Source organism: Larus michahellis, chromosome 3, assembly GCF_964199755.1.
Source record: "Larus michahellis chromosome 3, bLarMic1.1, whole genome shotgun sequence".
NCBI lineage: Eukaryota > Metazoa > Chordata > Aves > Charadriiformes > Laridae > Larus > Larus michahellis.
The window spans coordinates 37,828,614-37,850,840 of record NC_133898.1 but is presented as its reverse complement, the minus strand read 5'-3'; the positions used below and the strand labels follow the sequence as shown (position 1 = coordinate 37,850,840).

Genomic DNA, 22,227 nt, shown 5'->3' with positions numbered 1-22,227 from the left:
GCTAAAGCTGGGTATAAATGGCATAAATAGAGGTGATCAAAGTGGGGAGGTACTGCAGAAGAAAGGATTCATAATAAAAAATACAATAATTTTAATGGTCTGAACTTTCCCAGCTCACTCCGAGTACTGAGTGCTTTATTCTGCTTTCTTTTACTAAGCAAGTAGAGATGGCTTTGCATGAAATATATTTGTACGCAGCTTACTCTTAGAGTTTGCAATAAATATAAAACATAATATAAAGAGAAATGTTCACCCATGCTTGCACGGAATTTTAAGTAGCCAACATAAACTAGATTTTCAACAATGCTTCACAAAAAAATTAGCTATCAATAAAGAGAAGTAATCTCAAGAACCGTGTTACAACAGTTATGCTGACTGAAAATGAAGAGTCAAGACTTCCAAGGTTTATATTGGTTTCTGCTTCTAATTCACTGTCTTACTTGCACAAATCATTTCATCTGCTCCTCAATGTTAGAAAAACAAGATTTTGCACTTACAGAGGGCCTTTGAACATGAAATCTCAAAGTGATCATGAAAGATAAGCCACTCTAATTTATTTTACAGTTGAGGAAACTGGTTCAGAGAGATGAGGTCACTTGCATAAGTTCACAAACTTAGTAAATAATAAAGACTGAAATAAAAAACAGATGCCCTGCATTTCAGTCTGGGATCTTATTAAATGCAATGTATTGCCTCTATAATGCAATGGAAAGCTGAATTGTTTTATTTATAATTTAAATCCACACAACAGTAGAATCATGCAAACAATAGTGAACATGAAGTAAAAACATGACAAACAACAAAAATAAGCCAGCTATCAACCTCAGTCAGGCAATATACTTTATCAAAAGTATTCAGTGAAAATCAGAAACATAAAGGCAAACGTTAACAGAAGCTCACACATTATTCAGGAAATATTCTTACTAAGAAGTTTCATTTCTTTAGGACTAACAAGACTGGGCACAAATAGTCAGTGGTCACAACTGTAAACAAGACAACTGCCTGAACTTTCTCTGCATAATGAAAAAGTGAACGTTACAAAACAAACAAAAAACAGATGATTATTTGAAGAATAAAATATTGAAAGAAGTACCAAAAATAAAAAGGGAAAGGCAAAGATCCCACCCCCAAGCAAATTTACAGCAGCTGCCACTTATGACATAGCAAGCACGGCCTTTGCCTTTTGGGAAAGGTATACAAAGTGTTTCCTCATCTTTACTCGTGCATTAATTACTGCACTGAACTGCTTCCAAAGCATTTTTCTTGTCTCTTGATCCACTAAAAGAACCTTTAATGACTTGACAAAAATTCTACCAAAATCAACAGTTATATTAAGTTGTTTCATGTATTGTCATTCTATTAGTACCCAACTAAATTTGTTATTAAAAGGTGTATTCTGATTTCTCCATTATCTGTGAACTTTGTAGCATTTTTTGTGACACTAAGATATCTTCTGTCCTAAGTATTTACTTTTCTCTTTAAACTTCAGGATTTTGCAAAATTATTTATAAGAAAATGGTAATTTTTTCAAGATTCCCATCTGATGTATAGGAAAGACTCACATTATGATTCATTGCTACTGCATTTTGCAATGTATGTTTTCCGTACTGGCAATTCTGAAATAGCCCCTCATTGGCAATAACCTTTTAAAAAATATATATATTGATACAAACCAGCTTTGGAAACTGCTTTTCAAGCATCTGAAAAAGATCTATGATTTGACCCTAAGATTAGAGCATAGGAAGATGAAGGCTGTGCTTGTATTATAGGCAGCTATCCAGCACTCTGAGGAAGGCTGCAGGCACCGTTATTGAAACATTCAGGACAGTAACCTTAAGAGAGCAGACAAAAAAGAGAAGGACAAAAATAAAGTGTGAATCAAGCCCAGCAAGTTAGACTAGAAAAAGATGACTTTGCAATAGCATATAAAATAGCACCTGACCATCCAGATTAATTTTTAGCAGAATATGTTTAATGTTACATCAAGTCACATCTCCTTTTTAACTGAAAATCATGCCTGACAACTTCTATTCTTTCTCAATTTTTTAATTTTTTTTTTTTTAATGGCAGTAAATAGAAGCTTTACTAAACCTCAGGTTGCCGATAGGCCTCTATAACCTGTGTGGTCATACAACACATTCTCTTGTATCTCAACTACTTTATGGCTGTCTTGACAATAAACACTAAACGCTGTCTCTTTTTTTCCAGACAAAATGGACCACTGCGAAATGGACCCTAGGAAAGATAATACTTTCAGTAATTATGTATAGTTATGCTCAACAGATTTTTAATATTATTTTTATTATATAAAGAAACTATCAAATTGCAAAAATAAATTATATGACGCTGTCGTGACTATATCTAGAAAAAACTGAGCTTGATAATTTGGGCAAACTTATTTTCAGAGGCTTTTAGGGGTGATCTTTCCTCTACCCCTTAACATCCCTCTTTGCACTTTCTTTCCTAAAGTCCACATTTTGCAAAAAAGCAGATTCCAGGAAATGAAGTTACTTGTTTGGACACAACTGCCAAAGCCACTTCCTGTACGCACTTGGCAGAAACACTTGGGTAAAAAAAGCCTTATGACATTTTTCAATCTAACCAAGATGGGCATTCCATTCAGCCACACAAAAACTCAATTTAGCCCAGAACTGTATGCCAGTGTTATATATTTGACTGCTCAAAGTATTACAGTCCAGTAATAATAAATTCAATTTTACATTTGTCAGGAAAAATAGCATCAAACAGGTTCCAACCAACAAATACACTGACTACTTCATCCATGACTTGATACTATTCCATTTTTGGTATTTTACTGTTTTTCCTATCTTCTCTCCGTACTGCCTAGCACGTGAGTGTATTGTAAAGAGTAAATTATCAGAAGTCTGCAAAGAGACCATTGATTGGAACACGGTGTATTATAGTCATTGTTATATTTGACATCGACACTATTTATGCCTCACTCAGTAGCAGATAAAAAAGGAAAATTTTATGAGAAAGCGTCTATAACAAACACTTAGGCTCCTGTAACAGAAAAGCATCAAATACATGATACTCATCAGATGAACTGAACAGGCTGTCAATGACTGAACCTTATTTTGTTGGACCTTTTGAACCGGTGTTTCACCAGGCCTTGGCCTGCATAATCGCCATTATGACAAAGTTTGTCATTAAGTCTTTGACTGTAACAGCATAATTTTTGTAAACAAAGGGATTAGAACTATCTATAAAGTAAAAAGTAACCTGCTATTAATCCGGTTGCTTTGACTCCAGGCCAACCTGTTTATCTTAAAGACTAAAAAATTTGCCTAAGGGAGCACAATTAAATATGCATCAGTGTAAAATTGTAACTCTTCTTTCTATATCCCCCCTAATTTAATGAAGCTCCAGTGCAGGCCCCTGCCTTTTAGCCTTCAGTTCTTTTTTTGGGTAATAGCTAAATAAAGGGAGACATGCAGTCACTTCCCAACTACTGTTTTTTTTTTTTTTTGTACATGTCATTTCAAAACACATATTGCTGTCTTTTCTGCCTAGCCATTCTCCAGTCAATAATTCTCTTGGGTTTCCATTTTGTTCCCTAGTAATTCAGATCTTGCTTCCCTCCAACCTGTGGTCTCTCTCATTCCTCATCTCATTACCAACTTCATCAGGAATATATCCTAAACTACACATATCTCTTCCCCTTTCCACCCTATTTATCAAAAATAACTCCAATCCATCCCTGCCCTTCCCTTTTTACACCTTCCACACCAATTTTCTCCTCCCACTGTTTAGATAGTCAAGTGTGAGGCACCAAAACTATTGTAATATCAATTACTGACACTGTCTATTCCTACTACAGTTTCCTGTCAGCCACACTATTTTTACAAGACAGACAAAAAAAAGTATTCAGAAACACATTTGCTATTTGTAACCAGCACATGGTCTCTTAATGTATTCCACCAAACGGATCAAACAGATTCCTGACATTTGAATAAAAGAAAGACCAGAAACAGAGTGTGAGAGAGAAAATAAAAGGCCTATCATCTTTTTCCCTTTTTCCTTTTTTTGAGTCCCCCTCCACTGCTTTAGATATTATCACATAAATTTAAAACCCAGCATTAATTTACTCAAAAGACCAAGACAAGACCCAATTTACCCAAGCTTTTTTCACCTACACATAAATTCAACCTACAGCTATCAAGTTCACTTATAGGAATATAGAAACATAGACCTCTTCTCATAGTTGGCACTCTTCAATCTATTCCTTCTATTCCTTCCTTCTAAAATCTGGACAAAGCAGACTTGGAACAGTGTGGAAAGATAGTACTAGAAAGTTCTGGGGCACCTCACGAGGAGGCCAACAGAGAAGACACTTCTGAAACAATGGGCTGACTGCAGATCTTCCCTTTTGTAATAGATGCAACTTATAGCCGTTGTTACTTAAGGAGGCAAGTCCCAAATGATGGACGTTTCTAGGCCAAGAGCTTAATTTCAGAAATACCTGCAAAGAAGGAATACTGTATGTCATGGTTTCAGCTGGGATAGAGTTGACTTTCTTACTAGCAGCCGATATTCTGCTATGATTTGGATTTGGTATGAAAATAGTGTTGGTAAAACACTGATAGTTTTGGTTGTTGCTAAGCAGTCAAGGCCTTTTCTGCTCCTCATACTGTCCCACCAGCAAGCAGACTGGAAGGGCACAATAAGTTGGGAGGAGACACAGCCAGGACAGCTGACCCCAACTGACCAAAGGGATATTCCACACCATGTGACGCCATGCTCAACACATAAAGCTGGGAAGAAGAAGGAAGGGGGAGACGTTCGTAGTTACAGCATTTTGTCTTCTCAAATAACTGTTACGCATGATGGAGCTCTGCTTTCCTGGAGATGCCTGAACACCTGCCTGCCAATCGGAAGCAGTGAATGAATTCTTTGGTTTGCTTTTCTTTTGTGCGCAGCTTTTGCTTTACTTATTAAACTGTCTTTATCTCAACCCATGAGTTTTTCCTCGCTTTTACTCTGCTGATTCTCTCCCCCACCCCGCTGGGGGAGATTGAGCAAGCAGCTGCATGGTCATAGCTACCAGCTGGGGTTAAACCACAACACTGTAGAACTGTGCCCATCACATATATGTAGAGACCACTTCTATTTAACAGACAAGCAGTGCCTTTTTGCACCCAATTCAATTTCTAAACAGTTTAAAGCTGTAGCTCTACACAGCACTGTAGGAATCTAACCTAGGGCAACAAACGCATGGAACAGTGTAGCAAAATTCTTTATTTGAAAAAAGCCCTAGTCATTCATTGCTTGTCAGTCATAGATTAAAACATGCTTATTTATAGTACATACTCAAATGATCTTGGAGTCTTAAAACCTACAAAGTTGTATTACAAACTACAGGAAAACTTTCTCTTCAAGAGTGGTACTCTAAGCTCTGAGGAGTTCTTCCCATTGTTTCCATAATGCTGCATAATAATTATCTGGATTGAAGTGGTTACGTTAAGTCTCATTTAAATCCCTATCTCAAAGAAGAATATGCCAAAATTTTTAATCAAAACCAAACAGGACATATTCCAATATACAGTCCTAACTGAACTCCATTCTGTATGTATTCATAAAGTTGAGAAACTGATACTAGGGCTATTTCACTCTGAAAAAGACCTTAAGTTTTTTATATCCAGCTTTATTTAACCTTAAATTCACTGAAAGACATACCTAGGAACAACACATGAGAGCAACCTTCAATGATTCATGAGGGAAATTAGGCACGGGAAAGAGATCCTTTTGACTCAACCTTGCCTCTTCAAACAGTAAGGACAGATGCATGAAAGTTCTAATCCACAAAGTATCAAAACTTTAAATGAATGTTCAATATGTGATATCATCCAACTGACATCATAGGCAAATAACAACATCCTTATACACACTTCCTCAGAGACTAAAACAGCATTGGTGGTTTACAGAAGCCCTGACAATAAATTCTGCTTGGTCATGCAATGACACAATGAGTCTTGTGACTGCCTTGGACCTATTCACTTTCTAAGCACTTACCCTCTTCCTTAGCTTTATAGGCTATGCCCCCAAACTCAAGACTCCCCACAAGAGTGGGAGATAAGATACCTTATGCTGTCCTCCTTAAGCCACGTGGATGTTTTGGTCATCAGGCCTTGATGGGGCCGCAGTTGTTGTGCCCAGAAAACGAGCATGTAAAAATTTAGCTATAAATGTCAAAGTACTTATCATTTTAAATATGTACATGGCCCTTCAGAAACCAGAAGGGGATTGGCCACATACATAATATAGAATTATCATAACGATTAAAAACTGGAAGAAATATTAAATCTTGTGCTTTAGCACTTCAGCTAAACACTAAGTAATAGATATCAACAAGAGAGCAAACTGAATCACAAGTTATCATACACCAGTCTATGCTGGGGTTTTATACCTTCCTGTGAAGTATCTGGCCTTGGAACTGATGCAGCTCTTTCCAAGACTTCTCTGCTCAGGAGGGGGTGCTGTCTCTTTTGGCAGTGGCACAGGAACGTGTCCTTACAACATCCATGACTATTTCAATGTACCGCTATGATTTCTTTTTAAAATTTATTTCAGAAATATAAGCCTCAGAAAAAATGAACTATTTCAGCAGTTTAGCAGTCAGAAGTGACAAGGACTTCATATGAAAAAACCCCAGTACAATTCCCTAGCACAGCACAGCTTTCTCTGTGCTGTGTTTACTATGAAAGAAGGTTTAGAAATTCCTAAGAAAAGGAAAAGAAAGTATAAAAAAGTTACACAAGCTGTTAGAGCAATTTAAATATAAAGGGCTCCAATGAGATCTCCTGAAAATAGACATAAAATTTGGAGAATACATGAGAAAACTTATCAATCAGTATTAACACAAAGCCACAAATAACATCTTAGGGTATGTTCTCTTACTGCCTGTCCTCTGGAAGGAAATACATTGTAAACAAGGACTGGAAAATACATTTACTTTATCCTTGGCAAAAACAGATACACAGACACTTTCAAAGTGTCTTTTCTTTTCAAGAAAAGATTTTTATCACTTTATCACTTGGAAACATCCTGGATAATCTCCTCTGTATTATAAAAAGTTAGTTGCACATCGACTTCATTGTTTTAAAGGCAGTGATTTTGAGAGAGAATTAAAGTTACCACTTCGAACTTTATTTTTATATCTCCTTCATTGAAATTTTAGATGCGTCTAGTTTTATATGCATTTCATATGATATAGCTTGCAAGTATTTTCTGTTTTAAATGATCACTGGATTATCATAATTGCAAAAGGAAAAAAAAAAAAGCCTGAAAATGTGAGGTAAACATACTGTTAGAAAGTATAAACCAACGCAAGAGAAGATAACATTAGAGTTGAAATGCTACAGCTCTTCATTAAAAATCCTGCATGAGTCTGCCTTTACTTTAAGCAGAGCATAAATCAGATACATACATACGCTAAAGGATGCCAAGATATCAGTCTCACTTCTACAGTGAAAATTTTTAAAGCCAAAGATTTAATAATCTTGAACTACTGATGTGATAAACCAGACTCTCTCTCTTTGCATTCTCCATATTGAGACAAAAATAGGGAGAAACTGGTTTGATTTCTGTTGAGGAAAAGGCATAAGAGAGACAGTGTTTTCCTAAAATAGTGTGCAAATAAAAATTATTAGTATTAAAGAAGTTAATCTCTCTGTTCAGATTTTTGGGGAGGTTTATTATTAGTTCCAGCATGAAAAACCGATGTTTAAAAAAGGCTTTTACCTTTACATAATAGAAAGTGTAAAATGGCATCAGAAAGCAGTAGTTACATTGTGATAGGCATTACAAAATAAACTAAATAAGGTTTCAAACATGGTATCCAATATTAACAGCATCAGATTTTCAGATTACTTTTCTATATTAGTTTTGCCTAGAGCTGAACTTCAGAATATATTTTGAGATGATCATTATTTGAAGGAATTACATAATTACAATAAACAGTAAAAAACCCCTAAGATAGTAACAGTAAACAAGTTCAGCAACAGGAAGAGGCAGCAGCAGTTCAAGGGCCAGGAGACAACCAGATGGAAAAGGCTTGAGATTATTACACTCAAGACACAATAAAGTAAAAGAGTGAGAATACTGATAACAGAAAATGATGGAAAATTAGACTGATGATTAGGAAACTAGAAAAGACAGTAAAAGGTGAAATTTAGTTTTATTTGAATGCGGGTCTAGTAAAAGTATGCTGAAAATCAGGGAGGGGGCTCACACTATGAGTAGGACTTTTTGTACAAGTATTTGGCATAGCACCATTAACAACAGCAAAATCTTTCAGCAAATGTTTTGCCCAACAGTCACCAAATGACTCACTTACAGAAATCATATTAGCAGGAAAAACTGAAAAACAGGAAAACAGAAGAACTACTAAATGGGAGAAGATTAATCGTAAGCACTGTAATACAACACAAAAGTAGACAGTTTAGAACTTGGTTATGACTAGCTTCCACCATTCACTGTATCGGAGTCAGATATCAGTGGCTGGAAGAAGAACTGGAATTCCTGCTAAATGCTTATCAATGTTAAATAATTTCTTTAGCCACACCATTTCTGTGACAGGAAAAGTGGCAATAATTACCATTCAAGGATCTTTGGTTGCACACAAGTTTACAAAGAACCACTTCAGCTCTTTGTATAATTCTGTGTACTCAGTCCAACTTTCAAATTTGCCTCACCTAAGAAGTCTTAGATCGGCTTCTACCTGCCTCTAGGAATAAACAGATTAAAGATGGTTTTCAAGGTAGGTCAGTAGATGGTTACAGCAGAGCATCTCAGCCACAGATTTGTAAGACCAGCCCGACAATGAAAAGCCGTAAGAGCTTTTATCTGATCTAGAAGTAAAATCTACCAAACTTACTGCATAACATCATGGAAAAGCGAGTATCACCTCAGCTCTAATTGAGGTGACCTCTAAGAGCTCATCTCCAATAATTTGTTTATTCTTTTCTTTCACACAAAAGTCAATCATGGTCCAAGTTTTCTCAAATTAACCTGGATACTACAGAATCCCCTGCTAACATTATGTTATTCTTTTAAAACTATTTTCTGAACTTACAACAGTGGCTGAAAATGAACAAAACAAAGGGAGAGTTACTAAATAGATGTTCCAGAGTTAAAACTGTAAAAGAAAAAAAGATGATGTATCAGAGATAAGTGAACTGTACAATGTTTGATTTTTTTTCAGCAAAAGCATCCAAACCTTGAGAGCTCATTCGTACTGAGGCAAAAAGTCATAGCTCCACCAGCTATGGAAAAATTGTACAATAATTGAAGCACGAAATTGGCCTGAAACATTTGTAAAAAACTTATCCTGTTAAACGTATTGCAAATATCAGGAAAAAGTAGGGGTTTGTGGTATATTTCCAATAATTTCTAGTTTAGTTTTATATTCAAATATGCTGAGACTAGTCTCTCAAGACAATATCTGTTTCTGTTAGGAACAGGATGTTAAAAGGCATTTTTTAGATTAAATACACAAACAAAAGCGAAATAGAACTCTAGACTATTCTATTATTTAGCAGAATTTGTAGTATCTGCACTGAAATATCTAAAGATTAAACTAATAGGAAGAGCTTCTAGTCTTTTGTAATACCCATAAGCATATGTAACGTGCATGTAGCGGCTCTATTAAAAGGCACTGTAGTCTCTTGGGACCACTGTTCATAACAATAACAATATGGAAGAAGTTTCACAGATGCATTTGCCAAACCTGACAGTCAAGATACAAAGGAATTCAACCACCCTACAAGTATGTAGAAACTTTCAGAAGCATATTTTACCTCTCAAATACCAGGAATTGAAGAGTTTCAGTCACAAAAACCAAAAACATCTTTAAGGAGTTAGTCTGAAGGATCCAATAGCATTTTTTAAATGGCCAAAATACGGCTAATGAATCGGCAAGCCAAAAAGATTTGAAACAGTAGAGAACTTCCAGGGAACACTAGGTTACATTTCAGCAGACTAATCTGGATAAGAGAACAGTAAACTAGGATAAAAATACTGGAAAGTTTCCCCATCTAAACAGACTCAAGAAGAAGGCAGTAAAAACTGCCAAAAGGATTTTTAACAAGCTTCCAAACATACGTTCCACATCACAAGAGATTCCCAGCTGAGAAGTGGAAAGAAAGACATGATGAGCATCTTAGAAAAACCAGAAATCTTTTGTAAAACTAAATAAATGTGGAGAAAGAAAAAGCTGTTGATGGTCCTATAAGCAGTAAGTGGTTTTACATAACAGCATTTGCAATATGTTAGATAATTAAGTTTCAACATCTCTGCAAAATTAATGAAAGTACTGTAATGATCCACTCCCCCCTCTCATTAAATCCTTACAACTTACAAAATCTGCCTTTGATGCTGCAAATGGAGACCTAGCTCCAAAAAGCAAAATCTGGGCTTCATCTCCTAAAAATAACTATGATCGTATTTATAAACACTTAGTTAAGATGACAAAAATCCTAACACACAGGGCTTTATCATAGAATACCAATTGCAAGAGCTCACTTAACTTTAAATCTCACAACATGCATTTATATTTCTTTGTAACAAAGAATAGTCATCTGTTGCTGCTTACATAGATGTTTCTACAGAGCCTCAAGTTTCTTAACGCATTCGGTTTTTACTGTTCACTAATGTCAGTGAGTTCAGTTCAATGTCATGGAGTTCACTGATGCAAGACTCACAGTGGACTCACTGTGAATTCCAAAAAAATAAGGATCTTGGAAGCAGTATAGATAGAAGAATAGATTTTGAAAAAAAAATAACCCAGACAAACTGAAAAACAAACCCCAGAAGTTAGTTGAGTCTCCTACAAAATTCATAGGGTTAGTCGTCTTCGTATTTTTTGCAATCAGTGTACTTTTAAAGAGAGTAATTTTGTTCCAGAAACTACTTTGAATTTTAATTTTTACTTTTTGTTCATTTCACAGGATTAAAAAGGGAAGTAAAACTGTGAGACAGTCAGAGATAGCAAAATGTATAAAAGCACATGACAAATTCAAAAATTCCCACAATTACATGCTACAAAACATGTGCCTGAAGACAGACATGCATTCATATTTATGATATAAGTTGGAGCCTTAGCAATACATGTTTTATCTGTTGACTTGAAATACCAGAAAATGACTTTGTTAAACTTATCAGAAGTAAAGCCCCATAAATTGTTCAAAAGCATATACTTGACTGTTAACTTCTGCTGAATTTATTTTGAAGGCTTTTTAAAATACCTAAATCCTAAGCAGTGAAGTCTGATACTTCCTGCTTGGTCCTTAAACTTGGCAATAATAAAAATTTATCGTAGAAAATAATCACTCTATGTTATAGAACGCTTAGGAAATTAGCAAAACAACACGTCTGACTTTAAATATTAGTTACAAAAGTTTAACAGTAGCAATGAAACATTCACTACATCTTACTAAGAGCTGGTAGAAGTTCAGCTGGAGAGCAAATGGAATATATACTTTTTCCTGGACCTGTAACAGAAAATGTAGCGCATACTTTCTTTTCTGACTAATGAGAAAGATCAACAGTAAGTCTGAACAACTCCCTAAATGCATCAGTGAGCTCTTTTGCTCACCAAATAGCAATAAAATGGGTACATCTGTTTGTTGACAAAAGATCTGTCATGAGCGCAGTGCCAAGAGTCTGTCCCCAGATACCCCAAAAGCACTACTGGACACAGAAAAGACTTCAAGAAACATACAGGTTTGCTAAGCACTTAATTTTTCTGGAGGGTTGAGACCTGCCTTTTTCTGAACTGAAGGACAGAGAAGAGATTCTGATGGAAAACCTCAGTCAATCCTTTCCATTAGGGAGCTTTCTGTGGGTTTTCCAACAATAGAAGGAACCTTTTCCCCCAAATTATTACATAAATATATAAAATAGCCAAGATAAATATTTTGAGAAGTCTTAACACAAGATGAAAATATTTAGTTTTCAGAATTGAGTTGGTGTGTTATCATCACTAGTTTCCCGCTATTCATAATCACCATCTGTTTATAGAAACCATCTCTCACCTTTTGTTTTAAAGTCAGCTTGTCGGCCCTTCAGCAGGAATGCTCTTTTTGGTAAACGCTAGCACAGTGCTTGGCAAAATGTGATCTTAAACCCTAAATGGGATACATAGCAGGTAAAATGGGATACATAGCAGGTAAGTTCTTCACCAAACTCTCATAAAACCTCACAACTACTCAATGAGAGATAAAGGAAATGGCTAAAAATGGTCAAAACACGATCCTAATAAAATCTTCTGTGACAGCAAAATAATCACTCTCAAGCCCATCAGCATATACAACTATTTGAAGCTCTTACTAAGATCTATTGTGTTCTTTGAATGTCACAATATTCACACTGTTTTCTGGTAACCAAACTGTTTATATTTCAGGAGAAAAACAAATCCAGCAGGAAGAAAAATGGTATCCTACATCTCTTACACTGACAGAATTATGCTAGAAGCAAGCAGCAGTCTGAGACCTATTTCAAAATAAGACTTATCTGTACAAAAGAAGTAATAGAATATGATAAAAGTAAAAGAAAACAAAATGTTTATCACTCCAGTAACATATATGATGAAGTCGGACGACTTCTTGTTTTGCCAGGTTTGTTCATACTTTGATTTATCCTGAAACTACTAATTTGTAATAATTGACACCATCTCCCAAGAAAGATTATATGTAGCTCTACATTTGAATTTGGACTTCACATTCAATATCTCTACCAGATATGAATTAAGAATAAAAATAAAGCTGCAGTAGAGACTTTATGATGACCTAAATTATTGTATTTAAATTAAAAATGTTGAAGCATTTCTAAAGTTCAGGTTATTATGCCAATAACTTATCTTTGCATTTTCTGGAGTGCTCATCTGAAACATAAAGTAAATTCATAGCCAGAGAGTTATGCCTGTTTCACATTTATGAAAGATCTTATGATGCAATAAATAACAGCAGCTACTGAGTATGTTAGCGTGTTTTGCTCACTTTTACTCATGTAGCTATGGATTTATAATTTAGAGTGTTCTGTGATTAAGATGGCTATTGAAAAGTAAGTTCTCCCTTTTCATGGTATAACACTTGGAATAAGATAAGAAGTTCTGGTCTGTTCGCTCTAAGCTAACTGTTTTACGCAATTCGCAAAACCTCCTCAGTGATGGGAACTGGCTTGCCAAAATGTCAGCAGCAGGCAGTCTTCCACTGCTTCCAGGCAGCCTACCTACCACTGCCTCCTAACAGAAGTCTTTTGGGATCCAAGAAAAACAAATCTATCAGCGTGTTAACTGGTATAATTTTTAGCTGAAGAATTCCATGCTATGTAACCCAATGTCATCAGTGAAACCTAGGGCATTGCTAGGACACTACACTTACGTATTCCTCTGCTCTAATCATCAAGGAGAACGAACATCCTAATACAGGCTGTAATATACACTGAAAAAAGCACAATACAAAACATAGCAACAATCCACATGTCCAATTTCAGTTGTTCTTTGAAGATGTATTATATTCACTCAGTTTCTTCTGAGAGAGCATACAAATTCAATGCAGGATGGACTTAAAAAAAAAAATAAAATCACAAGCATGCCTTTATAGACACGTACAGTTGTAGAAGTCACTCATTCACCTTCCAAGTCAGCCTGCCATGGGACAAATTTGGTCCAGGAGTTGTTTTACTGCTGTGATGAGATCAGGATCAAAATTTTCCTCTAAACACAGATTATTACCTCATGCTCAGCAGTGAAACAGTAATGGCAGCTAGTGTCTGGATAGGATAGACTAGAAACATCATTACCTGTATCTTTCAATGCAGAAATGGCCCTAGATGATATGGGAGAAAATGGTAAAAATAAGTTTCACCATACAGAGATACCAGTTCTATGAGATAATACATTTTTTCCCATACAGAGAAACAAACTTTGCCTGCACAAGGCTGCCTGTATTCTTATCATTCATCTACTTATCGTAAGTTTAGCAGCATAAATTACTTTTTCTGATGAACTGGGTAACAGGTGAGTAAGTCTGAAGGTTTTATGATGTAAAAGCAGCAGCAAATGTAGCATGAAGACAACAGAATGAAATTATTCCACTTTCTATGACAAAATGGCAAAGATCTGTTTCTGGGCAAACAAATGTTAAAGCTACATAACGTATCAACTGCAAAATAAATGAAAGGTTCTAAATTAAATAATTTGTCTTTTAAGAAACTAATTATTAGCTAGACTGCCCGACAACTATTTCACTAAACTAAATATTTTTTCTGATACTTTCTGCTGATTTCCTAGTTTAATTGTTTTCAGGATAAGGAAATGAGACAGGAAAATGGAAAACACATTAGAGACATGATTAGAGACACTAGAAATACCATTAAAACAGGCTGATTTTAGAGGTGAGAGAACAGAATTAAAAAAAGAAAGCTTCCAAACTAACTAAACTGTTAAAATATTTCATATAGCATATAGCCTACATCCTGTAAATTGAAATCTTCATAAATGAAGTAAGGTATGCAAAGTGTTTAATGATGAAGAATAGCTTTAATATTACAGTAAAGGTTCTACTTGGGAGTTCAACCCTGGCTCAGGCCCAAGCCCCTTCACACATCTTTAGCAAATTCTTAATGTCTATAGACAAGAAGACATATGTATACCATTCAGATGGATTTTGAAAGGAATGGATAACTTTATAGTTATGAATATTATTTGCAGGTCTGCAGTATGTGAAAAATGAGGCTCTGTGTTCGAGTGAGAAAGACACCTCACTTCCATTTTTCTTCTGCTTGATGAAATATTGGGACAGAATCAAAGTCAGGTCACCATCCAAACTTTTTCTGCATTATCAGCCTTTGCCAATGCAGAGTGCAGGGCATAAGGTTCAACAATCCAGGCAATTTGAGCTGACACTCTGCTTCCTACCTTATATTCAAAGAAAACTCACATGTACATACACAAAAAATTGTTTGCAAAAAGAGAGTGCATAGTATCAAAGCTGAGAACTTGCTAATGCTTCTGAGATTCGTATTTAAAGACTACAGAACAAGTTGCATTACATAAAAGATGTAATTATACTAGTCATTTGTTGATAAAACACAGCTACTTTTTGTTAACATATTTCTGAGGTTATCAAAAGCTTTGCATTGTCTATCTGGACTTTGGTAAGGCCTTTGACACCGTCCCCCACAGCACTCCCCTGGAGAAGCTGGCGAATCATGGCATAGACAAGTGTACTCTTCACTGGGTTAAAAACTGGCTGGATGGCCGTGCCCAGAGAGTTGTGATTAATGGGGTGAAATCCTCTTGGCGGCCGGTCACCAGTGGTGTCCCTCAGGGCTCAGTTTTGGGGCCAGTTTTGTTTAATACCTTTATCAATGATCTGGATGAGGGGATTGAGTGCACCCTCAGTAAGTTTGCAGACGACACCAAACTAGGTGGGAGTGTTGATCTGCTTGAGGGTAGGAAGGCTCTACAGAGGGACCTGGACAGGCTGGATCGATGGGCCAAGGCCAACTGTATGAGGTTTAATAAGGCCAAGTGCCGGGTCCTGCATTTCGGTCACAACAACCCCAAGCAACACTACAGCCCTGGGGACAAGCGGCTAGAAAGCTGCGCAGCAGAAAAGGACCTGGGGGTGCTGGTGGACGGCCAGCTTAACATGAGCCAGCAGTGTGCCCACGTGGCCAAGAAGGCCAACAGCATTCTGGCTTGTATCAGGAATAGCGTGGCCAGCAGGAGCAGGGAAGTGATCGTGCCTCTGTACTCGGCACTGGTGAGGCCTCACCTCGAGTGCTGTGTTCAGTTCTGGGCCCCTCTGTACAAGAGGCACACTGAAGTGCTGGAGTGTGTCCAGAGGAGAGCTACCAGGCTGGTGAGGGGTCTGGAGACCAGGTCATATGGTGAAAGGCTGAAGGAGCTGGGCATGTTTAGCTTGGAGAAGAGGAGGCTGAGGGGAGACCTCATTGCCCTCTACAACTACCTGAAAGGAGGTTGGAGAGAGGTGGGTGTTGGCCTCTTCTCCCAGGTGAGTAATGACAGGACGAGAGGAAATGGTCTGAAGTTGCGGCAGGGGAGGTTTAGGTTAGATATTAGGAAGAATTACTTTACTGAATGGTCAGGCACTGGAACAGCCTGCCCAGGGAGGTGGTTGAGTCACCATCCCTAGAGGTATTTAAGAAAAGTCTGGATTTGGAACTTCAGGGCATGCTCTAGTGACAGAGATTGTAAGGGTTTTTTTGTGTGTGTATAGTTGGACTCGATGAAGGTCCTTTCCAACCATGAAGATTCTATGATTCTATGATTATGAGGACATAATTATATTTAGTTAATACTAATACGACATCAAATCAAGTAAATTCTTCCTATAAAATGAGAAGGAGCATGACAAATAGGAAATGTAGGAGGCAAAGGGATTTCCTCAGCAGCTGAGTAACTTAGAATGGAAAGAAGAAATATGGAAGAATATTCTACACAGAAAAATGAAGAGGTATAAGAAAGAAATCATCAAACAAATTCTCAACTTCTTTTTTTTTCAAAGAAAAATTAAGAACAAACACACATAGACACTGCCATAACAGAACAGATGCAATATCAGTCCAGCCTAGAATCCTCTATGGTAAGTGGCAGCATGGCAGTGTCAGATAATTCTAAAGAATATGTGAAGCATCCACTGTAAAAATCCATGATATAAATTCTGTAGGATTCATCCTGATTTTTTATCACTGGACTAGTATAAAACATGAAGAAGGAGTTTTAATATACTCTCTTTCAAATAGTCTTTAGTATTTTTTTTAAAAGAAGTATTTTAGGCCTAGTTCCTGACTGCTCAGTTTCATCAATAGCTTCTTGTACTGGATCTCATTGTGCCTTTTGACAGTCTGATTATGTTAATGACTTCTTAATTCTTTTTCTAAATCACACATTTGAAAAACTGCAGAGTTTAAGAAGGATTTTTTTCTTTTGCAGAAACGAGGATAATTAGAATTCTGAACATTTCAGTTTCTAATTTTTCAGCATTCTGTTCTTAGACATCTTTACATGTATGCAACTCATGATATACAACTCTTGTATATTCATTTGTTCCTTCTAACTTCTCTCCTGCTTATTGTTTATAATTGCTTTTGGATTCCTGCATGCAATTTCACTACAATTATTGATAGAGTCACAATCCTACTAAAGTTTTAGAGTACTCAAAGAAAATAACTGTGACAATCGACTGCTAGTTCAGTTACTAAGCAATTTTAGAGGATAATTGGCAACCTTAAATAGTTTAAGAAATCTGTTCACATTAGGACGCTAGGAAAATCCAAGTTTCTACTTCCCAGCTGTCCTGTCTGAATTTCAAGCTGAAGATTCTCTCTGCTTTCAGTTAAAAAAATCCTCACAAAATTCATATAAAACAGTATACATAAACATATGTATTGAATATGTAAAATTTATACATGATAATCTAGGATGAAGCATGTTCTTATTTACTAATGAAAACATAAGCACTTCCAGAACCTACTGACACTAAAAAACTTTTTATTTGAACCATTCAATTAGAAAAAAAAGAAAACATGCAACAAAATCTGTATACCGTTACTGGAAGTTTTTTTATGTGGATTTTGAAACTAATAATTTGCAAGAACATCCTTATTTATTGTCATAAATAACCAGCTCAGATGATGTGAGGAAAGAAAACCACAATGTTAAGTTAACCTTTTTCCATTAAGCACTATAAAACCTCCCTTACTTACACAATGTATGCTAACTGCTCAGCATAATTTGCATTGTTTGAGTTGCTGTTTCTATAAAGATTTAAGCACATCATTAAGTTCTGTGGTATTACTTATATAGATAAAGTGAAATATGGCCTTAAAATCTTGTAAAATCAGGTTCTAGGGATGGTTTCAGGTAGTTTTGAAAATTTAGTATACAGAAGAATACATTTTCCAAAATATTAACAGTAAATATTGCCTATACCTCCGTATCTTTTAAAACTCACTCTTCTGGAATCTAATGATTTGAATATTTAATCTCATCTTTTAAGGTGCATGATTCAGTATTTATGACTTTTGGAGTTGACAAATCTTTTTCATAGCCATATCCGTTGAAGAGTGCAAGACAACACTAAAATAATTAGTTATGAGTCCTGACGAGGTCCACGGTAATTCCTAACTCCTGAGAAAGGCATTTCATGCTTTTGCAATGGTCCCTATCAAACATCTTTCCCATTCTTTCACAAGCCATCCCACCAGTTGACAATTTCACCACTGCAGTAGGCTGTCAAAAACTTACCAGGATGAGAAAGCTCTTCAAATCCATACAGAAATTTGAAGGTTAAAAGGAAAACCTTAAGTCACAATATGTATTTGGTGGATATCAGAGTATTAAAATTACATATTTGCAAATAACTTATTTTGCTATGTAAGCTGACCACTATGCTTTTCACCAGATGGTGTTTTTTCAAGACATTATCCTTCATTCTTAGAACAAATGGGATTAATCAAGTCTGAAGCCTACAAACGTGTTCAGGCCTGAGTCCAATAGAAAAGAGAGCTCTATCCTAGCCATCAGTAGACAGAGCTAAGAGTTTTTGACTGCCAAAGAATGTACCAATGTATCTTTGCACTGTCGTAGCTTTATAGCGAAATAGAAAAATAGTAATAACCACAGCGAGACCTTTTTCAACATTTTCTGGTGAACTGTCTGCGTATGTTTACAAGTGTTTTTCTCAAACATGTCTCTTAGTACCATGAAGAATCAAACTGTGAAAACCCTACTAGCTGATCTGAAAAATATATAATGTCCAGTCTATAAGAAATTTTTAATTTAAATGTTAGTTAAAATATGAAGATAAATATTGAAGCTTGTTACTTTCACAACTTTAAAAGATAGAACAAAAGAAAGAGAAATAGAAAGTTATGTATATATTAGGTACAAAATGCTGTCAATTTGCTTGGACGCTCAGTTACATTCTTGCAGAGACAATTGATCTCCTGAGGTTGGGTTTAAGGGATACTGGCAAGGCTGTATGTGTTTTATTATTAACAGTGTTTCTACTACTTTTTTACATCTGCCATTCTAAGTATTACCTGAGAACAATAACGCAAGTGTTTTAAGAAATAATATTTTAGGGCATTATCATTATAACAGCTATACAGCATATAAGAGTCCAAATGCTGCCAACATTACTGGAGTAGACTTGTAGCAGAATGTCAGGCTACTCTAAAGGAATGCAGAGATATACAGCCACCTAAAGTAGTCCAAAATCAATTTTTTATTTATGTCTAGCTCTCAAGCAATATGACTGAAAATTTTAAAAATAAATTAACTCTAAGTGAACCTAAGGGAGGACTTTCATGTTCACACTTAGCATCTTGGTTATTGAGGACTTGATCATTTTCATGTCCACATGGAATAACACAGAATATCAGAACCTGACCCAAAACTGATTGAAGAGGACTCTAAAGAAGGGAGTAGGTTTCCAGCTACTTTCAGAATGAGAAAACTATATATTGTGCAATCCAATCATATAAAAAAAGTCTTATCTCAAAACATACTACCTTTTCATCCCAGACAGCTGTCCATCTAAAACTCATTATCTGAACAGAGTGGGAATCAATTACATTTACTTTTACTTATTGATTAACCGAAGACAATACTTCATCATTGTGGCAGATTCCCTGTCCCAACCATCTGTCCCAAATAATTCTTTTTTCAATGAACAGTATTTTATATGCTTGTCTATTAAAATTTACAAAGCAGCAATTAGAATAAATTGTGAATAACAATAAGCTGGCTTTACTAGAAGAGATAAAAGCTTTTCTCGGTTACCTACAGACAAACAGTACTCATCTGCTGCCGAAGGCGCGGCACATGGTAAAAAGGTGTTGAGTGTGTTAGCTATCCTAAATGAATACATTATTTATGAATTCACCTGTAACTTGTTTGCAAACAATGTGAATTATTTAACAACTTAAAAAAACAACTAAAATATATATATTTTTTAAATATATCAGCATAAGAATTTTTATTTTGTTCACACTTACTAAAGAATTGGTCCAGAAAGGTACGATTTCACTAAAGCTACTCGCATGCACAGGACGGAGTTATTTGTCTCAGTTCACTTAATCACATTCATTTTGTTTTAACCACAGAAATAATCACCATGGTTTATTAAAAATGCTAAATAAAGCCCAAATATATAAAGTGCATAATGTAAAAAAAAAATCTTAAATAGAATCACAAAAAGTTTTGTGTTTACAATCTGACATCAGAGCTAGAAGCATAATCAATGAAATTTCATTTTAGTTGAATGTAAGATTTCTCTCCCAGGTTGGAAGATTAAAAAAAAAGAAAAAAAAAATTGTGTTTATTGGTGTTTAAGGATGCTGTGCAATTAATAATTCCTGCACAAAAATTCCCTCAGTATCTGAAGTTCTGGTTTAGATTTCTTTTTTGTTAAAAATCAGTATTTTCAAATCTTCCAGGGGAAAAATATTATTTTCTAGTATTTTTTAATGAATTATGCTCAAAAAACCCTATTTTGAGAATTTCCTCAAAGATTCAATGGCTTGCAACTGAATTTATACTCTGGTTTTGTAGGACTGTTCAACAGAGTATCCACATCGGTTTGTAAAAGCCATCAGCACTTTGAGAGAGCTATAAATTTAAATCCCTGCATTTGTGGATAAAGAATTAGCACAATACGGCTGATATTGAAAAGCTTCCTGTTCTGCTACACATTTGAATGATATGCTGTAAATCTTACTGTAATAATCCAATAACTGCTCATTTAATTAATTACACTAACCTGTTTGTCTGGAAATAAAAGGTAGTCTGTGAACTGAAGAGCTGAAATCTTTTGCCTCTTTCAGACTAAAACAGCTAGATGGGCTCTGACTTTCTTCCAAGTTTATAGAAAGAGACTGCTCCAAGACTTTAGAACCAGCAGAGGCAGCATTAAGCTGTAAAAGCGCATCTTGTGCTTTCTTTTTTTCTTTTTTTAGCATATTTACCAGAATATCTGCAAGATACATTAAGGAAATCATTAATGACCTCTTTTTTATAAAGTAACAATCATCTTTGTTTATCCCTAAGTCTCTGTCTTCCAAGTGGAACAATTCACATTATGGAAGCCTATATGTGAATGTGAACACGGAGTTGGGCATATTCTTTGTAATTATATTCATCCACCTTAGTTTTTCCAGACAGCAGATTCATCTTTACTAAACAGTAACAAATTCACAGATTGACCACAATTCTTGATCCCAATTCAATCAATGCCTGATAAAAGCATTTACAGACAAACAGGAATGAAAACTCTAGTATCTTATTGCCATTGTGTGACACTCCATTTTTTAATTTTAAATTATGTAATAAAAAAAATTTCCAAACAAAAGGAAAAAAAACCCTTAACTTACAGCTAGCCTGGCAAGTGCATCACATCTGTAAGCTTTTCACAATAAGAAGGTTTACTAAAATGCAGAATAGGTCTTTAAGAAATTTCTTTCAATAACACTGTGTATTTACTGGAAGCATATTTGGTATAAATAAATTTTGCCTAACAGCTTGTAGAAGGCTTACAATGAAAATCCTATGTGCATTCAGCCAAAACCACAGGAGTCCCTGAGATATGTTTTTTGATATGTTATTCATTTTAATCCTCATCAGTCTTCTAAATGAACAGCAGAAAATCTAAGTAGTCTTTGGGAAATATTAGTCTTTTAGTATAACAGCAGTAATAATAAAACACTTTACAATTCGGTTGTTATGATAGCTCCTAGCTACCATAGGCAAGAAGGATCTCATAGTTTATTTACTAAACAGCTCCCATACTTCCCACCACTTCATCACATTAGACATGTTATTAATTTTCTAATGATGATGTACGGTCGGCCAGTGGCTGCAGACTCTGTAAATCAGTGTTGTGTTCAAAGTCATAATTCTTATATTCTTCCTATATAACTCTAATATGGATTTACACAAGTTTCTTCCTTGTACTTCTGCAAACAAAGCCATATATATATCTATCAAGCACTAGTGCATTTGATAGAGATGTTTTGCTCTTTATCAATCTCATACTAATGAAATAATTTACTTCAGGAAGAAATGTTTCTGGGAATCCAGACCTTAAAATTGACAGGAAAATCAAAGAATTTTTTAAAAGGAATGGTAAATCAGTGTTAGAGCTAAATTTATTTGAAAGTGCACCTTGGAAAATGAAC

General features: G+C 35.5%; 1 protein-coding gene across 7 annotated transcripts in view; it reads right to left on the bottom strand.

Moving 5' to 3' along the window:
• KIF6 (kinesin family member 6) overlaps positions 1-22,227 on the bottom strand; it is a 179,959-nt gene that overhangs the window by 83,424 nt on the left and 74,308 nt on the right. For all 7 annotated transcript variants that reach the window (XR_012586107.1, XR_012586108.1, XR_012586109.1 and 4 more), the window contains exon 13: positions 20,814-21,026. Coding sequence is in view for 2 of the 7 variants with exons in the window: in XM_074579707.1 (XP_074435808.1) it covers positions 20,814-21,026 (213 nt within the window). In the remaining 5 variants the exon portion in view is untranslated. The remainder of the gene's footprint in view (positions 1-20,813; positions 21,027-22,227) is intronic.